This window comes from Quercus robur, chromosome 8 (genome assembly GCF_932294415.1).
Source record: "Quercus robur chromosome 8, dhQueRobu3.1, whole genome shotgun sequence".
Lineage (NCBI taxonomy): Eukaryota > Viridiplantae > Streptophyta > Magnoliopsida > Fagales > Fagaceae > Quercus > Quercus robur.
This window is the reverse complement of record NC_065541.1, coordinates 40,002,671-40,022,291: the sequence shown is the minus strand read 5'-3', so window position 1 is coordinate 40,022,291 and position 19,621 is coordinate 40,002,671. Positions and strand designations below refer to the sequence as shown.

General features: G+C 34.6%; 2 protein-coding genes across 3 annotated transcripts; both read left to right on the top strand.

Moving 5' to 3' along the window:
* The first annotated feature begins 4,274 nt into the window (after positions 1-4,274).
* LOC126695479 (secretory carrier-associated membrane protein 1) lies at positions 4,275-13,478 on the top strand. Of its 2 annotated transcripts, XM_050392234.1 has the most exons (13): positions 4,277-4,599; positions 5,330-5,395; positions 7,696-7,797; positions 7,911-7,973; positions 8,700-8,733; positions 8,842-8,964; positions 10,497-10,559; positions 10,686-10,779; positions 11,836-11,881; positions 11,965-12,032; positions 12,648-12,696; positions 13,021-13,086; positions 13,176-13,478. In XM_050392234.1, the coding sequence occupies exons 1-13, from the start codon at positions 4,546-4,548 to the stop codon at positions 13,260-13,262; spliced, it is 915 nt and encodes a 304-aa protein (XP_050248191.1). In that variant the 5' UTR covers positions 4,277-4,545; the 3' UTR covers positions 13,263-13,478. The 2 variants fall into 2 exon arrangements, with proteins under 2 accessions (XP_050248192.1, XP_050248191.1); XM_050392235.1 differs by lacking the exon at positions 5,330-5,395 and having other exon boundaries at positions 4,275-4,599.
* A 1,228-nt stretch (positions 13,479-14,706) lies between these two features.
* LOC126695478 (pentatricopeptide repeat-containing protein At1g73710) lies at positions 14,707-18,251 on the top strand. Its single transcript, XM_050392233.1, has one exon. The coding sequence runs from the start codon at positions 14,876-14,878 to the stop codon at positions 17,990-17,992; it is 3,117 nt and encodes a 1,038-aa protein (XP_050248190.1). The 5' UTR covers positions 14,707-14,875; the 3' UTR covers positions 17,993-18,251.
* The last annotated feature ends 1,370 nt before the right edge of the window (positions 18,252-19,621 follow it).

The following is a 19,621-nucleotide window of genomic DNA, read 5'->3' as shown; positions in this document are numbered from 1 at the left end:
ATTCTCCAAGAGGTTCCTTTGAGCTAAAAAGTGCTTACTCTCTTGCCATTGATCCTCTGCCTGATCCAGGTTTCCAAGGCAAGTGGATATGGAAGCTAGATACCTTACCTAGGATTCAAATGTTCTTATGGAAGTGCATGCATCAAAGCATAGGTGTTAAGGAGTGTTTGCAAGCGAGGGGGATGTTAATAGACACGGCTTGCCCCCACTGTCTTAGCAGACCGGAATCCATTTTACATGCTCTGCGGGACTGCCATATGGTTAAGAAAATTTGGCATCAACTGGGTGTGCACCTGCTGGACAGCTTCTTTCTTTCTTCCAACCTTCAGGAGTGGCTAGTGAGTAATTGCTCCTCAAAGAGCATCCGTGTGGCAGGTCAAGCTCCATGGAATCACATCTTCATGTTTGCTGTTTGGTTGATTTGGCAAGGCAGAAATAAATTAGTTTTTGAAAACAAAAGGCTGAATCCGAAACTTGATGGTGATATTATCTTTAAAGCAGCAGAGTACTTTCACTGTGCTGGGAAGCCGTTGATGTCAAAGCACAAGATCATGAAGCAAATCAAGTGGGATAAACCTACTAATGGTTGGAGGAAACTTAATGTGGATGGAGCTTCCATGGGGAACTCGGGTATGGCCGGAGGTGGTGGGTTAATAAGAGATGAGGAAGGTAATTGGCTTGGGGGATTCGCTAGAAGAATAGGCTGTGCTAATAGTTTTACCGCTGAGTTATGGGCTCTTCGCGATGGCCTTATGTTGTGTAATCAGCTGAATGTGCAGGCGGTCAATATAGAGCTGGATGCAAAATCTATAGTTGATGCCATTAACCTTCAAGGTAATTCGAACTCTGTGGTGTCTTCTATTTTGGAGGATTGTAGACATTTGATTGCTATGATTCCCCAAACAACAGTAAGACACGTTTTCAGGGAAGCCAATCAGAGTGCTGACTGTCTAGCAAACTTAGGTCTTAATTTAGATGTTGATTTCTTCTTGTATTCCAGTCCTCCTGTGGACTTATATACTTGTTTAGAGGCTGACTGCCGTGGCTTGTACAGCAGCAGGATCTGTTTTGATCCTGGGCTCTCTGTTTAGTTGTTTATGAAATCTTCCTTTTTACCAAAAAAAAAAAAAAAAAAAAAAAAAAAGAGGCCATCCCTCCTCCAGGCTTTTGATTTGTTTTATTAGTACACAGGATTGTGCGTAGATTGTGTAGAATCGTATGAGATCCTACCTATTCTACCAAAATATAAATTTTTGTTTTGGTTTTTTTTTTTATGAGACAAATTTTTGGTTTTGATGAGGTTTTAAGGATTTTTTTTTCCATGTTGTTGTGATGATATGACTTTTTGTTTTTTTTTTTAGAAAATTATATTAATGTAGGAAAATGATTTATAGTTTCTAGTTCACTTGTAATCAAAATGAAGAAATGTTTCATCATTTCTAGATAAAAAATTTGATGTTGGCTTTGCTCTTTTTAAGTTATAATGTTATTAAATTTGTTTAATTAGTATACTAATTTGTGTTCTGTTATTACTAAAAAAAAATTTATATATAATTTTATCAATTATGCTTGTATTTGTATATTGATTGATTAATTTTTTTGAGCATGTTTTGTAATTGTTGCTGAGGGGTATAACTTGAATAGTTGAGTGTAAAATTGTATCTTAAAGTCTTTTGTAGCTTTAATATACAAATATATAATGTCCACATAGATGATGGAATGTACGATTATGATTAGGATTATGGTTATAAGAACCTTGAAATGAAAATGATTAAATGTTTACTTCACCTTAATATTCATCTTGCTTTGAGATTTCATATTGTAGTTAGTTAGTTTCCATTTGCTAACTGATTTTGGATTTTAAATTTGGAACTTAGAACCTAGAAAATATATTTTATATGCATTGATAAATATTTTGCTACTTTTTTTAGAATACTAAGTATTTTAACATACACATAGGGAGAGGGGAGAAGACCTTAAAAAAATTGACAGTAGTGTTTATCCAAAATGATCTAACTCTTAGATACATAGTACAATCTTTAAATCTCTTTGGAAAAAGAGTGAGAGTGAAAGATGTGTATCCAAGAGTTAAGCTCTTTTGGATATACATCATTGTCAGTTTTTTTAACACATTCTCTCATCTTCCCATGTGTAAAAAATATTTTGGTACTTGATTGCTAGTTAAACATTTATTAAATTTTTTAGATACATTGATTTAGCGATGTATGACATCCAATTGCATTATATGATGCAAATCTTTGTTTTTTTATTTTTTATTTATTTTTTTTTATAGATTGTGCTGTGTATCAAAACATGTTGTAAAATTAGGTGAAATAAATATGTTTACACAAGGTTAAAGAAGAAAGAGAGAAGATAATATGACACAAGGAATTTACATGGTTCGGCAATATGCCTACGTCCACGGGAGGCAACAAAATAAAGTTTCATTATAATTGTGGAGATTACAACAATAACATGAAGACACTCTCACACAATCCCAAATCCTAAATACACCCTTGGTTCTCTCACAAATAAGTAGAGAATACCCTATTGTATTTAGACAAATTGCAAGACACAACTTCCTAGCTCTGGTACACACACAGAGAAGAAGTTATTTTGCTATCTCCCTAGTTCACGTAGGAACTCTCCTTTTCTCTCACACAGCCTTTGGTCTTAATCGCTCCAACTCTATTTATAGCCAAGGTTCAGCCGAAATACCAACAATTTCAGCACACTAAAGACTTTTATTGTTAAGGAAATCAACAAAGTGGCTAAGCAATCCATGCAACATTTAATGCATGAGTGTTGTGTTTCTTCACGCAAGCTTACATACAAGGAATTGTATATCTTTGACTTTGTTAATCAAGTCATACTTTCACACATAGGCATGCATCCATTTATGGCCTATGGAGTCATACATTTTGGCTATGCATGAATTTGGTTTGCATGTATTTTCGGCTAAAAGGTGAAGCATGGGTGTATCTAAAATGTTCCAGAACATGAGAGAATAGTGCAAGATTTCTATCAGCAAAGAAGTCAAATATTTCGGCCATGCATGAATATTGTTCAAGTCGATGGTGTTTCCTTGCCAATTTCCTTGACTATTCATACAACATAGCATTTAATGCTTAGCCAAAATGTTAATCCACCGTCATTAAAATTCAAGCCATTTCAACAAAAAAATTATGCCCTTTTGGATATACATCACTGTCAGTTTCTTTAAGACTTTCTCTCGTTTTTATGTGTGTAAAAAATATTTTGGTACTTGATTGCTAATTAAACATTTATTAAATATTTTAGATACATTAACTTAGCAATGTATGACATCCAATTGCATTATATGATGCAAATCTTTGTTTTTATATATTTATTATTTTTTTATAGCTTGTGCTGTGTATCAAAAAATTATGCTATTTTGGATATACATCACTGTCAGTTTCTTTAAGACATTCTCTTATTTTTTCGTGTAAAAAATATTTTGGTACTTGATTGCTAATTAAACATTTATTGGATTTTTGAGATACATTGACTTAGCGATGCATGACATGCAAATTACATTATATGATGCAAATCTTTGTTTGTTTGTTTGTTTGTTTTTTTTTTTTTTTTTAATTTTTTATTAAAGTTTGTGCTGTGTATCAAAAAGTTATGCCATTTTGAATATACATCACCGACAATTTCTTTAAAACTTTTTCTCTTTTTTTTTGAAATATTTTAGTACTTGATTGCTAATTAAACATTTATTATTGAAATTTTTTAGATGACTAGCGATGCATGTTATATCATTTTTCTTTGAAAATAAGTAGAATCAGATTCACAATTTCCCATACCTCCTACTATTCTACGTTTGTTTTTTTTTTTTTTTTTTTTTTTTTTTTGAAACCCTCCTACTATTCTACGTTGAATCTCCATCTTGACAACTTTGGCCTAAAGCATTATTCAAAGTTTTTATTTTCTTCCTCATACATATGACTTTGGAATTGAATATTATTATTGAATTGGAAGTTTCCATGATTGAAACTCTTTTTTATTTTTTATTTATTCATGACAAAAAAAGAAAAGAAAAAGAAAAGTAAATCTCAACCGGGGAAAGTGATATTCCCCCTAAAAATCATGGTGGATAAATTGCCAACCGATCTAAATCACAACGGCGAGAGTGTAATTATTTTTTTTTTTTTGAGGGGGTGCGAGAGTGTAATTATTCCTAATATAATAAAGTCTTATCTTTAGTAAGGTCAGTACTAAAAACATAAAAAAAAAAAAAAAATACCCTTCCTTATCATTCACAGTTCACACGCGCCAATCATTTTCTCACCCTGATTTTCTTAGGAAACAAACACCCCCTCCCCATAAAATTAAAAAAAAATTCCGTACGTTTCAAAAAAAGTCTTTCTCTCTCTACGAACAGGCAAAAACTTTCCCTTCTTTTTCACTGCTCTCTTATTTGTATTCTTCTTCTTCTTCTCGATCAAAGCAAAAGCGTCCCTTAAGTTTCTCGATTCAGATCTCGTCGCTTTTTGCTTGCGGATCTCTAGGTCACCTGCAATGAGTCGCTACGATTCCAATCCTTTCGAAGAAGAGGAGGTCAATCCCTTCGCGGTGAGTTTTTCGCTTTTGTATGCCCGTATTTTTTGAATTTCGTCGTTCAAATTTGATTCTGTGGATTCGGGAATGTATTGGTCTCTGGATTCGTCGAATTTTGTTGCTCTTTTTGCTGAAACTCTTTGTCGATCTCGATTTTGTAATTAGATCTGGTGCTGTATTCAAATTCCTAATTCGCAATGTGATTCAAAATTTCAAATAGCAAATATTTTTAATAAAATAAATTTTCTGTTTGGTTTCCGAGAAAGCGAGAAGAAATTTAAAGTCTTTCTAGCAATATGTTCTTTGTTAAATTTTTAGGTATCTGTCTATATGTGCTAAGTTATTGAATTGAGATTGTACTCATTTGCTCGATATGTTTAGGATTGTTAAATAGTCTTTGTCTATGACTTTGAGTAAATGACATGTTGAATTTTGCCTGTCAAATACAAAGATTGAAAATATACTCTATAATAACCGAAGGTAAATGCGTGAGTTTGTAGCAGAATATGGTGATGATAAATAGAATGGAAATAGTTTAAAGAAGGTTTATGTTTTTCATTGTTTTGTCTTGGAGAGTTTTGTGGTAGCCCATAGACGGCAGTGAATTGATCGTGTAATACGGACCAATTTTTCTTACTCATGAATTCTTTGATGGTTCTTCATTTATCCTATTTTTTTCCCCTTCATTTTTATTTTTTATTTATTTATATGACCTTCATATAATGGGTTTTTATTTATATTATAGGACTCGGGAGCTAAAGGGAAAGGATCAGGGCAATCAAACTATGGTGGAGGTGCATTTTATATGACAGTAAGTTTGCCCTTTTCCTTTCCTTGGTACCTTTACTTTTTAACATATAAGACATATTTTCTTTTTGGCTAACTAATGTAGAGGAGGAAAGATAGGATATGGATTGGAGAAATTTGTTTAAGGATAGGGGTGGCATCTATTGATGAGAAGGTGAGGGAGAGTCGCTTGAGATGTTTTAGTCATGTGCCATTGTGCCAATGGGAGTGAATAATTCACTAGTGAAGAAGTGATTTGATTCAAGTTGAGGGAACGAAATGCCATAGAGGAAGATCTAAAATAAATTTGAGAAAGAGATGTGTTAATTAAGGAGGTGATAGAGTATGATTTTGGATTAGGATCTATGAAGCACGGGTGCGTTTCTGGATTCGGGTGCAGGTGCGGCGATTAAAAAATTATTAAAAATATTTTTATTTATATTTTCTATATATTTTTACTATTAAAATATTCTTAAAAAACACATTACTATGGCCTTGGTTCACAAAACAAAGAAAGAAGAAGGCAAGAAACACAAAACAAAAAAGAAAACACAAAAGAAGTAACAAATATTCAGAATAAAATTGAGGAATGACAGATTTAGGATGTTTGGGCCTCATTCAAAGCCGATTTTGGCTGTTACGGCATGATTCAAGGCTGATTTCGGCCGTTTCGGTCAATTTCGGCTGCCGGCAGATATGATCTGATTCTGGCTGAATCAGCCCGGTTTGGCGCAAAAAAAAAAAAAAAAAACTTAATACACATTTGGTAGACTGTAACAGTAATTACATAGGAATATGAATAGATATTACAATGAATACAAAATATTGTAATGTAATGCTTATTTCTATTTATTTGTTTGGTGACAACACAATAATAGAACCCTGAAAACAATGGAATAAAAGCATTTTAAATCAAACTTAAGATATATTTTAGGAAATATCTTACTCATATAATTATATTTCCTAAAAAATAATATTTTTTAAATTTGAAAAAGATATTAGTTATTTTTTATGATTTTTTATTTTCATAATTGTTATGTGCATATAGAAAGTTTGTTTTATTTAGAAATATATTAATTGTAAAAATTATTACACCTACTAAGGAATAGTTATTACATCCCTTTTAGAGATGAATATTTATTCCTCATTTTAAAGAATAATTATTCATAAAGAATGACTATTTCCTGCAATAAAAATATAACTAAACTACTGAATAACTAAGCCATATAAATAACTATTACATAATAATCTACCAAACATACCCTTAGACGCGGTACTGACGTGCGTGGGCAGCGGTGTCGGTTGCCGCACCCCACATCGGACTCCGGTGCGACACCCTTACAGCCGCGTTGGTGCTTCCTAGATTAGGATAGAATGGCAAAAAAGTGTATAGGTGGTCATCCTAATTAGTCTGTTGAGGATCCATAGTTGACCCAAAGTTTGGGACTAAGATTTTGTTGTTGTTTTGATGCAGAACAGGCATCTATGATGTGCTTAATTTTCATAATGAGCAACATTATTCATAGTTTTCAGGTTCCTTTACATTGTTTGGTCGGTTGATCCAGAGGTGTGGATGGCATTGGTTATTGGGTTGATTGATTCTGAATATTACAGAACTGGAAAATTTGGATTCATATATATGTTGAAATTCATTTCTATTTTTTGTAATTGATTTAAGTACTTCATGATGTTGCAAACAATTGGTAGAACTCTGGAGGTTTGACAAGAATATGAGATTAGACTTTAACAGGATCTTCTTCAATCTGATAGCTTTAGTTCTTGAGTTATATGTATTTGTTTCATGTTCAGAGTGTTCATTATCGTGAACACAATGTTTTTTTTTTTCAAAAGTCCTATTACCTATATAAAAAGAAGACTTTAACAGGACCTTTTCCAGACTTCAAAGCTGCTGTGGCATTGAAACTCTTATTAATGAAGTAATGAAAACCTGGGATGATGACTGCTGCTAAATCACTCATTTAGGAAGTAAGACTAACAAGATATCTTGACTCGTTTATTTTGACAGACTTGATGTACTGGAATCATCTACTTGTAGCCTTAAGCAACACATTTAACTCTTATTCTTCTGTTTGGTTATATATGCTTAATCTTTCTGGCTAGTACCCTGTCCGCATTACTTGTTTAGCTTGTTTGCTTCATGGAATTTTATTCAGGGGGAGCTGTTTCAAAGTTATGGTTGTCTACTGTGACATTTTCTCATATTCATATGTGTATGCATCAGCATGCAGTAGTGGGTTGAGGGTGCTTTCATGATATACTGACTCCATATAAATTCTTATGAAATTATTCTTTTAACATTTATAGAATCCTGGAAGTGTTCCCCCTGCAACCTCAAGGCTTTCACCCCTGCCTCCTGAACCCTATGATCGCGGTGCTACGATTGATATTCCTCTTGATAATACAAAGGTAGATTACATTACTCAAAATGTTAAATTGGAAACTACATCTTGCTATCGGAATTTTCTGTTTTAGCAAATATTTCATTTTTTTCATTTAATTTGTTTACTGTTTAACTTAAGGATTTGAGATCAAAGGAGAAGGAGCTCCAGGCTAAAGAGGCAGAGTTGAAAAGGAGGGAACAGGTAATTACTCTAAAATTTCATATTATAGATTCTGAAAATGTATGGGTAAATTATACAATCTTTGTAGACCATTCTTTTTTTTTTGATAAGTAAAAAAAGTTTGTAGACCCATCTTTCATGTCAATGGCATTAAAAGCAGTTGGGTTTGTTCATTTTGGGGTTCATATATTGCCAATGAGCTCTAGTTCAAACAACACTTCCTCGCCTTGTAAGATCAAGGTGGAAAGTGTGGTCGTGAGTTTAAGACATATCAAAAAAGTGTGTATAACTTACCAATCAATAAGAAAAAAAGAAAAGAAAAATATAGTGTTCATATTGGGCAATTCTCTTCTAGTAGGAAGAATGCATGATAATTGTAATTGCAGACTTGGAAAGAATTATAGTCAGCCACTTTTTGACTGACCTTTTGTAGGTCTACTAAATATTCATATAAAAAACTTTATTGCTTTGTTTTTCTCCTAAAAATAGTTTCTTATCATTATTTTCAATCTCTTATGTTATATACAAGTTTATAACCAGTTGTATATAGTGATATACGCACACACACACTCTAAATGTTTTACTTAGCTGTGCTTTATCTGGGTTCTTAATTTAAATTTGTACATCATATGTTGTTAGTGCAGCCATAATTTTATTTATTTATTTATTTTGAGTAATTTTGTATGCTTTTAGACATAAGCTGAGATTATTTGGTAATCACATATCAGCTTTCTTAATGCATTGCAGGAAATAAAACGGAGGGAAGACGCTGCAGCACGAGGTATATTCATTTTTCATGTGCAACTGCAATTGAAAGAAACAATGACAGCAGTGTGCATTGCCGATTTTCCTTTTACTTACAGTGTAAGTTCTTTCTTTTGTTTTGCAGCTGGAATTGTTTTAGAGGAGAAAAATTGGCCACCGTTTTTTCCTATTATCCATCATGACATTGCAAATGAAATACCTATCCATCTACAAAGAGTTCAGTATGTTGCTTTCACAACATATTTGGGTATGTTAGCTAAAATTCCTATATCTTGGTTGTTAGTTTCAGTGTTTTAATGTTCATATAATACATGCTTGTATGTATTATATGTTTCTCACTTTTCGTTGTACATGTATTAGTATTTTGATTTGGCAATTTTTTTTTTGGTAATAGAGGAATAAAATGCGTTTATAGTTAACTAAATGATTACACTTATTCTCAGAAACATCAAACTTTAGAGCATCCAGAACATGAGCTGGAGGGGAAACATTAGGAACAAAATCAATGCAGCCAGCTTTAGTAAGAAAGTCTTTGTATCCATTGGCTTCTATGTAGATGTGATGTTGGTTGTGCTGCTTAGGCACCTGCACTCATCAACAATAGTCCTCAAAGAAGCATTAGTGGCTTGTTTGATTTAATTAGTTCAATAGCTGTCAGAGAGTTACGTTCAATCTCTAAGCATGTAATTCCCATATCTAGTGCCATACTCAACCCATCTTTAAGAGACCCCAACTTGGCTTGGAGGCTGCTTGTGACACCAATTGCATATGAAAAACCTCTCAACCATTGCCCTTTATGACCCCTAGAAGCCCCCTCCTTCTGCAACCCCTGGATTCCCTAAGAAGGAGCCATCTGTGTTGAGCTTGACGGACCCAACCCTGTGATTTTGCAAATGATGTTAAATATTTTAGCTTTGTTTGAAAGTGGAATTTAGTGGCATTATGTGAAAGAAGTGAGCCCTCTCTCTTTGTGAGTGGGGTTAAATAAGGGGGAAAAGAAAATACAGCCACTACTTTTATCTTAATTAAAAATCTATTGAGGTTGTTAGAGCATTCAACTTAAAAGTTTAAGTTATATAAAGGATAATTGGCTTTGCCAAGAGTCTTGTAGCTCAACTAACACCTATTGTTGTTTCCAATGAAGTCATCCAAGGTTCAAATCTCTCCTCCCCCATTATAATTATTGTATTATCAAAAAGAAAAGGATGATTGGCTTTGGTTCTTTCTCATGAAGGTTGATACCCTATATCAGTGCATCTAATAAATGAGGAGAATACTATTTAAGTTCCTTTTTTTTTTTTAATTGTTTAGTTACGCTCCCATTAGGTCTTGTATCCATGACCTCACCCTCTCTCATTCTCTCATTCTTATTAGGGGAGGAGGAGGTGACTTTGACCTACAGGCCATTGGCATTTTAATTCTGGCTTGTTACTTTTAAGTTTGTAATTAAAGAATATGGTAGCATTTTGAATTAGCCTCTGTCTTACAGCGAATATGATATTCATTAATGCATAATTCCATATTCAAAAAGTACCCTAAGCATTTAAAATTTTATTTTTATTTTCGATTTTAGATCATATGCTGAATTGCTGATAATATGGACATTGTAGCTTGTGGTTGAGATATGCCTCTGTTCAATGGTTGAGACAGCTTGGCGACTTTATTTTGTATTCCCTGATTTTATATAAAAGAAAAAAAAGTTTTGATAAAGCATGCCAAAATGGTCTCTACAAAAAAAGTAAAAAAGTGACTTTGAAAGAACTTTGTAATGTTTTGCAGGTTTGGTTGTCTGTCTTTTGTGGAATATTGTGGCAGTTACCACAGCCTGGATCAAAGGAGAAAGTATGTCTAGCAACTTAATTCAAACCCATAATCTTATTACATTACTTTTCTTTGACAGGTAAAAAATAATCTTATTACATTACATTCTTGAATAATTTGGTCTTTTGAAATTTTCTTCTCTTGCAGGTCCAACAATTTGGTTTCTTGCTATCATCTACTTCATAGCAGGGGTTCCTGGAGGATATGTAATGTGGTATCGTCCTCTTTACCGTGCAATGAGGTACTGTTCTGTAAGATTTGACCTTGATTGTTTTGTTCACTCCTGGGAAAAAACTGTATAGCTGACTTCCATCCTATTTGCGAGGACTTTGAAATGATTTATTCTCATTGTTATGTTTATTTATGGGATGGGTGCCACCATTTTGAAGCTCCAAAACGTCAATGAAACAAGTTGTAAATTTGGGAGAAGTATGGAAAGAATGTGAAATACTGGGGAGGCTTTGACACACAAATAGACTCATTATGTTGGAGAAATATTATACCTATAGTTGCATTTTTAGGTGGTATAATAAATCAATAAAATAAGTGTTTTTAGGTGGTATGAATAAATAATTTTTTGTGAAAATATGTAATGCATTTATGGGGCCAGGGAAGGAAGTGTTTCTCTTTTAAAATAAATAAGTAAAAGTAGGTGTGAGAGATACAAAGAAGAGATTGCATTAAGTTAATGCTGACATTGGAAAACATTTGATAGTTGCTTTTGATCTATGTTTCGACTATTTGAATTCATTAGGATGACTGGGATGTTATTTATAGTAAGACCTGTTAACTGCTATGGTAACCTTTGCTGCTTCAAAATTGTCCACACTAACAATCCATCCCGCTCTTCCAAAAGGGGATTTTAGTAAATAACTAAATATGACACTTGGGCTAAGGGTCAAGTTGGTATTTTTCTTACATCTCCCCCCTTGTGGCCCAGGTATCATATAGTCATTTTATTTCTGTCTTTCCATACATAACCAAAGAATGGAAAAGGCTCTTCAAGAGTCTTGGGTCCTAGAAGTGCTTGATAAATACTGCCAAAGCCCAATACTGCAGAGGAAATTAAGTGAAGTACTTTAGACACAAAGTATGGAAAGGTATATATAACTTCTCCACCAGGACCTACCCCCAACCTAGAGTAGCTAGGTGGGTAAGTAAAATTCTTGGACAAAAGAAAAAGCCGATGGTTTTTCTTTTTGGCTGCCCATTTCTTGTTATATATAAAATTTTGTTTTATTGTTTGTTCTGACATATCAGGTTCTCTTATAACATTTTGTGCCATTTCTTGTTACAGGAGTGATAGTGCTATTAAGTTTGGGTTGTTTTTCTTGGTTTACCTGGTAAGTTCATTTATGTTTTGACTTTAATGTTCTTTCTGCGTAGAAGTATTGGGATTACCTCTATTCTGTTTTTTTCAATGCAGATACACATTGGCTTTTGCATCTTAGCTGCAGTTGCTCCTCCCATTATTTTCAAGGGGAAATCTCTGGCGTAAGATTTCTTTTACATTGTTGCATTCAAGGGTCTTTGGTTTGCTACATAATAGCTGATTTGTGCCCTTTTCAGTGATTGGTTCTTTAGGAAGTAGGTCACAAAGATAAATGTAGAAGAAGTGGGGGAACTACTATATGCTATAATCTTGCTTTTTGATTTTTGATTTTTGATTTTTGATTTATTTTTTTTTTGATTTTTTTTTTTTTTTTATGGGTATATTTACATGAATATTGTGCTGAAGGCTTTTTTGATATATTAAAAATGTTGGCAGAAGTTGCTAGACCATTATAGTTACGGCTGCTGTTCACTGGGCCTTCAGTCACAACTATTTTGTGGTTCAAGAGCCTCAGGGTGTGTGCATAACTTACCAATGGTAAAGGAAAGGATATACCCTTTAAACCAGGGTGTTTGCATATAGTCAGCACTAACCAACCTTTTTTCTCCCCTTTTTTTTGGAGGGGGGTGGGGGTGGGCGGGATATGTAGTCATCATGTTTTCCTGCAAAGCAGTTTTGACATATATATGCAAAGAACTTGCGTTTCCTAGTTTAATATCAGTTATAATCTTTTGTAAACTGAAGCTCATGTTTGTATGGTGTGTTTTTGTGGACAGTGGTATTTTGCCAGCAATTGACTTGATGAGCGGTAATGCCTTGGTTGGGGTAAGTTTTAGATTATGTTACTCCATATTGATGTTATCACTGGAACACTAACAGCAGCAATAAATTGGTTTTGCCTACTAGTAGTTCTGGTAATAGCCAGGAAGAAAAAGGTTATAGTAAGAATAATTTGTGTTTTGATTTTTGACCAAGTAAATCTCAACTTAATGGTACTATCTTAGTTGATGTCACGTAATTTGTGAAATTGGGTTATGTCCAGGTTTAACTCTTGCCAACTGTAAAAGAAAAAAGGACGAGGAATGAATTGTCAAGTTGTTAATGGCTGATGTTGATTGTTGCTTTCTGACAATGCTTTTGTTCTTGCAGATATTTTACTTTATCGGATTTGCATTCTTCTGCCTAGAATCATTGCTCAGTATCTGGGTTATTCAGGTTGGACAATTTAGACTTAAAATTGCATTATTTTTATGGTTTGTGTTGTTTTGGTTTCTAAGACTAGTTTTATTTGCTACTATTTGCAGCAAGTATACATGTATTTCCGAGGCAGTGGCAAGGCTGCTGAGATGAAGCGTGATGCAGCAAGAGGGACCATGAGGGCAGCACTATGACGGGGCACATATTGAGCTGAGATGTTATTTGTGAATGGATTTCGGCTGATTTGCTCCCAGAGTTGATTCCTAGAGTTGGCTCATTCCTCTCACCCATTTTCGGCTTGCTTTATACAGTTACTGTTTTGATGTGTTTTCTTCTGTATTTTGATACTAAAATACGAATCTTAGACTTGGCTTAATATTAAATACATTTACTATTGCAGTTTGGGTTCACACAGCATGAGTATAACCTATGACCACTCGGTAATTAAGCCCATGTACTTTTGAGTTTTGATTTGAGAAATTTTCTCAAATTGCATAGCAATGCCAAATACCATACCATCAAAAATATGGCCGAGCCTTAATAAATGAATTGGACTAGAAGGTATTCCTCTGATCGTTTTAGCTTATAGACTTGTACCAAGTCGACGAAAACTGTCATCCAATAGTGAAAGTATATCTGGCCTGCATTGCCTCTAAATCTAAAACCCATCAACAACAAAGCGATAACAATCAAATAAACTTTGGGGCAGCATGATTCTACACATATTTACGGTAGGTCCAAATAACCCAGAAATCTTTTTCATCTTTTGTACCTGGAAATCTTTTTCATCTATTGTTTTTGGTTCGTGAAGTTTTCCTTAGATGGGAGAGTAGTCGTGATTCCTGAATTACTTTACCCAAAAAACAAAAGGGACAAGTTCCCGAAACTTGAGCTGTGATAGCGCAGGGAAAGACTTTCCTCAAAAAAAAAAAAAAAAAGAGACGCATTGTGGTGGGTCTTGATTAAAATTGGGCTTTAATGTCCACTAAGCTTGAGTTTCCTGCTCACATGAGGCAACAAAGTAGCCCACTTTAAGTCCTCTACCCAACCAAAAGAAAAAAGCGAAAATGCAAGGTAGATTTTTTAGTGTTTGTCTTTTTCATAGCTGAGATTATTCAGAAATAATTTAATTAATAATTATATAAAAAAAATGTTATAGCTAATAAAACTTACTTAAAATATATTAAAAAAATTAAATACTTTTCGAGTGAATTTTCGCATCTTAATTAAGAAAATGGAAATAACAAAAAGTAAATAAAGAATTTGATATAATAATAATAAAGCTAAAACAACGTTAATCACCCATTAATCTTTTATTTGTTTAAAATTTGATTTTTACAAGTGGAAAAGAAAGTAAGAAACCGTAAAAGTAAAAGGGAAAAAGAAAGAAAGAAAGAAGGAAAGAAAAGAATGATACCAATTTGCTAAATGGCAAATGCGAAATAGTAGAAAAATGGGGGCAATTAGTAGTGGTAATCAAACGGCTATAATGAAAAGCTGAATGATGAATGGATTTGGTACCAAACAAATTTGGGTTCAATCAGATTTAATAATTTATCAATATCGACATAAACCTCATTCTCATCTGACCCCACCCACTGGTTTGGTTTATTCTTCAGATTCACAGCTGATTTTTTTTTTTGACCAGATTAAAAAAGAAAAAGAAAAAAAAAAGCCTTCTCTTCTCGGTCTATAAATATAAGCAATACCCTAATCTTTCTTTCTGAGACAACAAAACCTGTACATGCCAAAAACCCATTAAACCCAAAACCTCCAATCTTCTAAAAATTATATTAAAAAAAAAAAAATGATGCTCCACAGTTACAGTTACAAGTACAGTTACAGTTCCAGAGAAGAAAGTCTCCACCACAGCTCAATGCAAAGCCATGTCTTCTCTCAAAGTAAGCTTCCAACCCCTGACTCTCTTTTCAAAACTAGGGCTTTTCTAAGGTTTAGTCTGCACAACCTTAACTCTGCTAAAACACAACACTACCCTTTTCAATATGCTTCACCTTCTCCCCAACCCCTTGATATTTCAGTAAGCTCACACCCCCACAAGCACAATCTAAAGGGACCTGGGGTTTTTATAGGGTTTAAGCTCCAGTGCCATTCTAGAACATTAGCTTTGCCCACAAAAAATTCTTCAATTAATGGTAGGAAGAAGAGGTATGGAGGTGTTTTGCCTTCCATTTTAAGGTCTTTGGAGTCACAGGTTGATGTTGAGAAGACCCTTAATTCGTTTTGTGGGAATTTGAGTCCAAAAGAGCAGACTGTGATTCTCAAAGAACAGAGTAGTTGGGAAAGAGTTACTAGGGTTTTTGAGTGGTTTAAGTCGCAGAAGGGCTATGTGCCCAATGTAATTCACTATAATGTTGTGCTTCGTGCACTGGGTAGAGCTCAGAAATGGGATGAGTTGAGGCTTTGTTGGGTTGAAATGGCGAAAAATGGTGTTTTGCCAACGAATAATACTTATGGGATGCTTGTTGATGTGTATGCAAAAGCTGGGCTCATGAAAGAATCACTTTTGTGGATTAAACACATGAAGCAAAGGGGGGTTTTTCCAGATGAGGTTACGATGAATACAGTTGTTCGGGTGTTAAAGGATGCAGGGGAGTTTGATAGGGCAGATAGGTTTTATAAAGATTGGTGCGTTGGGCGAGTTGAATTGGATGATCTTCATTTGGATTCTATTGCTGATTCTGTAAATGCGACTAACTCAGCACCTATTAGTTTCAAGCATTTTTTGTCAACTGAGCTTTTCAAGACGGGTGGGAGAGTTTTTAATCCAAAAGTTATGAAAGCAGCGGATGTGGAGATTTCTGTTCGGAAGCCAAGGCTTACATCTACATATAACACTCTAATTGATTTGTATGGGAAGGCCGGGCGACTTAATGATGCAGCTGAGGTGTTTGCTGAAATGTTGAAGTCTGGGGTGGCAATGGATACAATTACTTTTAATACTATGATCTTTACTTGTGGAAGCAATGGGAATATGTCAGAGGCAGAATTGTTGCTTACTAAGATGGAAGAAAGGGGTATATCTCCTGATACAAAAACTTTTAACATCTTTCTATCTTTGTATGCTGATGCGGGGAACATTGATGCCGCTTTCAAGTGTTACTGGAAGATTAGGGAGGCGGGTCTTTTCCCTGATAGTGTAACTCATAGAGCTGTGCTTCATATACTCTGTGAGAGAAATATGTTTCATGATGTGGAGGCTGTGCTTTTGGAAATGGAGAGATATGGCTTGCATGTTGATGAGCACTCTCTTCCTGGTATTATTAAGATGTATATTGATGAAGGATTGCTTCATCAGGCAAAATCCTTTTTCGAAAAGAGTCAATCTAGTGGTAGGTTGTCATCAAAGACACGTGCAGCAATTATAGATGCTTATGCTGAAAAGGGACTGTGGGCTGAAGCTGAGACCGTGTTCTTTGGGATGAGAGATTTGGTTGGACAGAAGAAGGGTGTTTTGGAATACAATGTTATGATCAAAGCTTATGGAAAGGCAAAGCTTTATGATAAAGCGTTCTCTCTCTTCAAGGGCATGAGAAACTGTGGGTCTTGGCCTGATGAATGTACTTATAATTCTCTCATTCAAATGTTTGCTGGAGGTGATTTAGTGGAACAAGCTAAGGACCTCTTAGCTGAAATGCTGGTAATGGGTTTTAAGCCCCATTGTCTGACCTTCTCTGCTGTTATTGCATGCTATGCCCGTCTTGGCCAGCTTTCTGATGCTGTTGGTGTCTACCAAGAAATGGTGCGAGTAGGAGTTACACCAAATGAAGTAGTGTATGGGTCTTTGATCAATGGATTTGCAGAATCTGGCAGAGTTGAAGATGCTCTTCAATGCTTCCGCCGGATGGAACAATCTGGGATTTTGGCAAATCAAATTGTGTTGACATCCCTGATTAAGGCTTATAGTAAGCTGGGGAGCTTGGAAGGAGCAAAAGCACTTTATGAGAGGATGAAAAATTTAGAGGGTGGTCTGGATATTGTTGCATCAAACAGTATGATTAATCTCTATGCAGATCTGGGGATGGTATCTGAAGCTAAATTGGTTTTTGAAGATTTGAGAGAAAAGGGTTGGGCTGATGGGGTTTCATTTGCAACAATGATGTACCTTTACAAGAACATGGGCATGCTTGATGAAGCCATTGATGTTGCAGAGGAGATGAAACAGTCAGGTTTACTAAGGGACTGTGCTTCATATAATAAGGTAATGGCTTGTTATGCCACTAATGGGCAGTTACGTGAGTGTGGTGAATTGCTGCATGCGATGGTGACTCGGAAGCTCTTGCCTGATAGTGGGACCTTTAAAGTATTATTCACTGTATTGAAGAAGGGAGGTTTTCCTATTGAAGCAGTAACACAGCTAGAGTCATCTTACCAGGAAGGGAAACCTTATGCTCGACAAGCTGTAATCACCTCTGTTTTCTCTGTAGTGGGTATGCATGCTTTTGCAATTGAGTCCTGTGAAACCTTTGCAAAAGCTGATGTGGTTCTTGATTCTTCTGCCTACAATGTTGCTATATATGCTTATGGGGTATCTGGGGAAATTGACAAGGCTTTGAACACATTCATGAAAATGCAGGATGAGGACCTGGAAGCAGACCTTGTAACATATATTAACTTGGTAGTTTGTTATGGAAAAGCTGGTATGGTTGAGGGTGTGAAGCGGATTTACAGCCAACTAAAATTTGGAGAGATAGAGCCCAATGAATCCTTGTTCAAGGCTATTATTGATGCGTATAAAAATGCCAACAGAAATGACCTTGCTAAATTGGTTACCCAAGAGATGAGATTCGCTTTTGACTCTCAACTGCCATCTAATTCTGTAACTGAAGATGAGTCTGATGACTTGCAACAATTATCTGATTCTGAAACCTTCAATGAGTATGATGCAGTTTCTTCACGTCTCTAGGATTTATTGTATGTTCAAAGTGTGAGGCTCCCTTTAGTGTACACTGTATAGAAGTAGCATTTTTGCAAGCTTTGAAGATAGTGTATTTATGAATGATACAATAGTTCATTATCAGAAAAGAAAAAAATTGTACAATAGTGGATTGATGGAAGATTCTAATAAACAAGTTTAGGTTTTTCATCAAGAGATGTAAATCTGAGGCAAGTACATGTATAATATGAGAATGTTTTTAATATGTAAATACCAAAATTTTCATTTATCCTCTTTGTGTTTGCGAAATATTGTTGATTCTCATCTAAAGTGATCACTCAAACTGTGAGATGAGTATGATGAAATTTGGTATTTACATATTAAAAATACCAAATTTTTTTCACGGTCTTTAGGATCCACAATTACTGTATGCTCAAAGTGTGAGGCTTCCTCTGGTGTACACTGTATAGAAGCAGCATTTTTGTAAGCTTAGAAGATTGTGTATGCATGAATAATTCATAATCAGGAAAGAGAAAAATACTATTGGATTGATGTTTTGTAGGTTTGGTTGTCTCTTTTGTGGAATATTGTGGCAGTTACCATAGCCTGAATCAAAAGGGAAGGTTTGTTTTGCAACTTAATTTAGGCCCATTATTTTTATTAACTAGCATTCTTGCATAATTTGTTCTTAAACTTTTCTCTGTGTAGGTCTGACAATTTAGTTTCTTGCTATCATCTACTTTATATCAGGGGTTCCAGGAGCATATTTCTTGTGGTATCACCCTCTTTGTCGTGCAATGAGGTACTGTTCTGTGAGATTTGACCTTGATTGTTTTGTTCGCCTCTGGGAGAAAACTGTATAGCAGACTTCCACACTATTTTTGAGGACTTTGAAATGATTAATTCTGATTATTATGTTCACCATTTTGAAGCTCAAAAATGTCAATGAAACAACTTGTAAATTTAGGGAAAGTATGGAAAGAATGTGAAATACTTGGAGACTTTGACACACGAACAAAAGGTAGCAAAGTATTTTTAGGTGGTATAAATAAACCAACTTACCAAAAGAAAAAAAGGTGTTATAAATAAACCAATGACAAAAGTATGTTTAGGTGGTATAAATAAATAATTACTGGTAAAAATATGTAATGCGTGCAATTCTTTTTTATTATTCTTATAATAAAAAAGAGTACAAGTATGAGAGATACTGTCTTTGGACTATTTGAATCAATTAGGATGCAGACAATAAAGAATGTAGCAGTAAATATGATGATAACCAGTGTCCCTCTGTGTCCATGGTGAGTTATCTGTATACAACAGATGTCCATTCCCTGCTTGTAAATAGTTGTCAATATATCAATTTATAATGTCAATTCGTCAATTGGAATAATGGACGTTTAATCCATGAACTTTGATGCATTAATGGATGCATTGATATTTAGGTAGTTCTGATCACTGGGATGATATTTCTAGTAAGACATGTTAAATGCTATGGTAACCTTTGCTGCTTCATAGGTTACTAAGCTTGGACAAAAAAGCAAATGGTTTCTCTTTTTGGCCGACGTGTCCGTGTCACATGAAAATTTTTGTTTTTATTGTGGGGTAGAACTTTGGAATAATACCTTAGGTGCGGTACATTAGATTCGCCAATTAAATTCA

Bases quoted from the DNA above. Each gene is read 5' to 3' on its own strand.
- LOC126695479 (XM_050392234.1), top strand. From the start codon at position 4,546: ATGAGTCGCTACGATTCCAATCCTTTCGAAGAAGAGGAGGTCAATCCC. The intron at 7,798-7,910 runs GTAGATTACATT...GTTTAACTTAAG, and splicing joins TTCCTCTTGATAATACAAAG to GATTTGAGATCAAAGGAGAA. The intron at 8,734-8,841 runs GTATATTCATTT...TTTGTTTTGCAG, and splicing joins GGAAGACGCTGCAGCACGAG to CTGGAATTGTTTTAGAGGAG.
- LOC126695478 (XM_050392233.1), top strand. From the start codon at position 14,876: ATGATGCTCCACAGTTACAGTTACAAGTACAGTTACAGTTCCAGAGAA.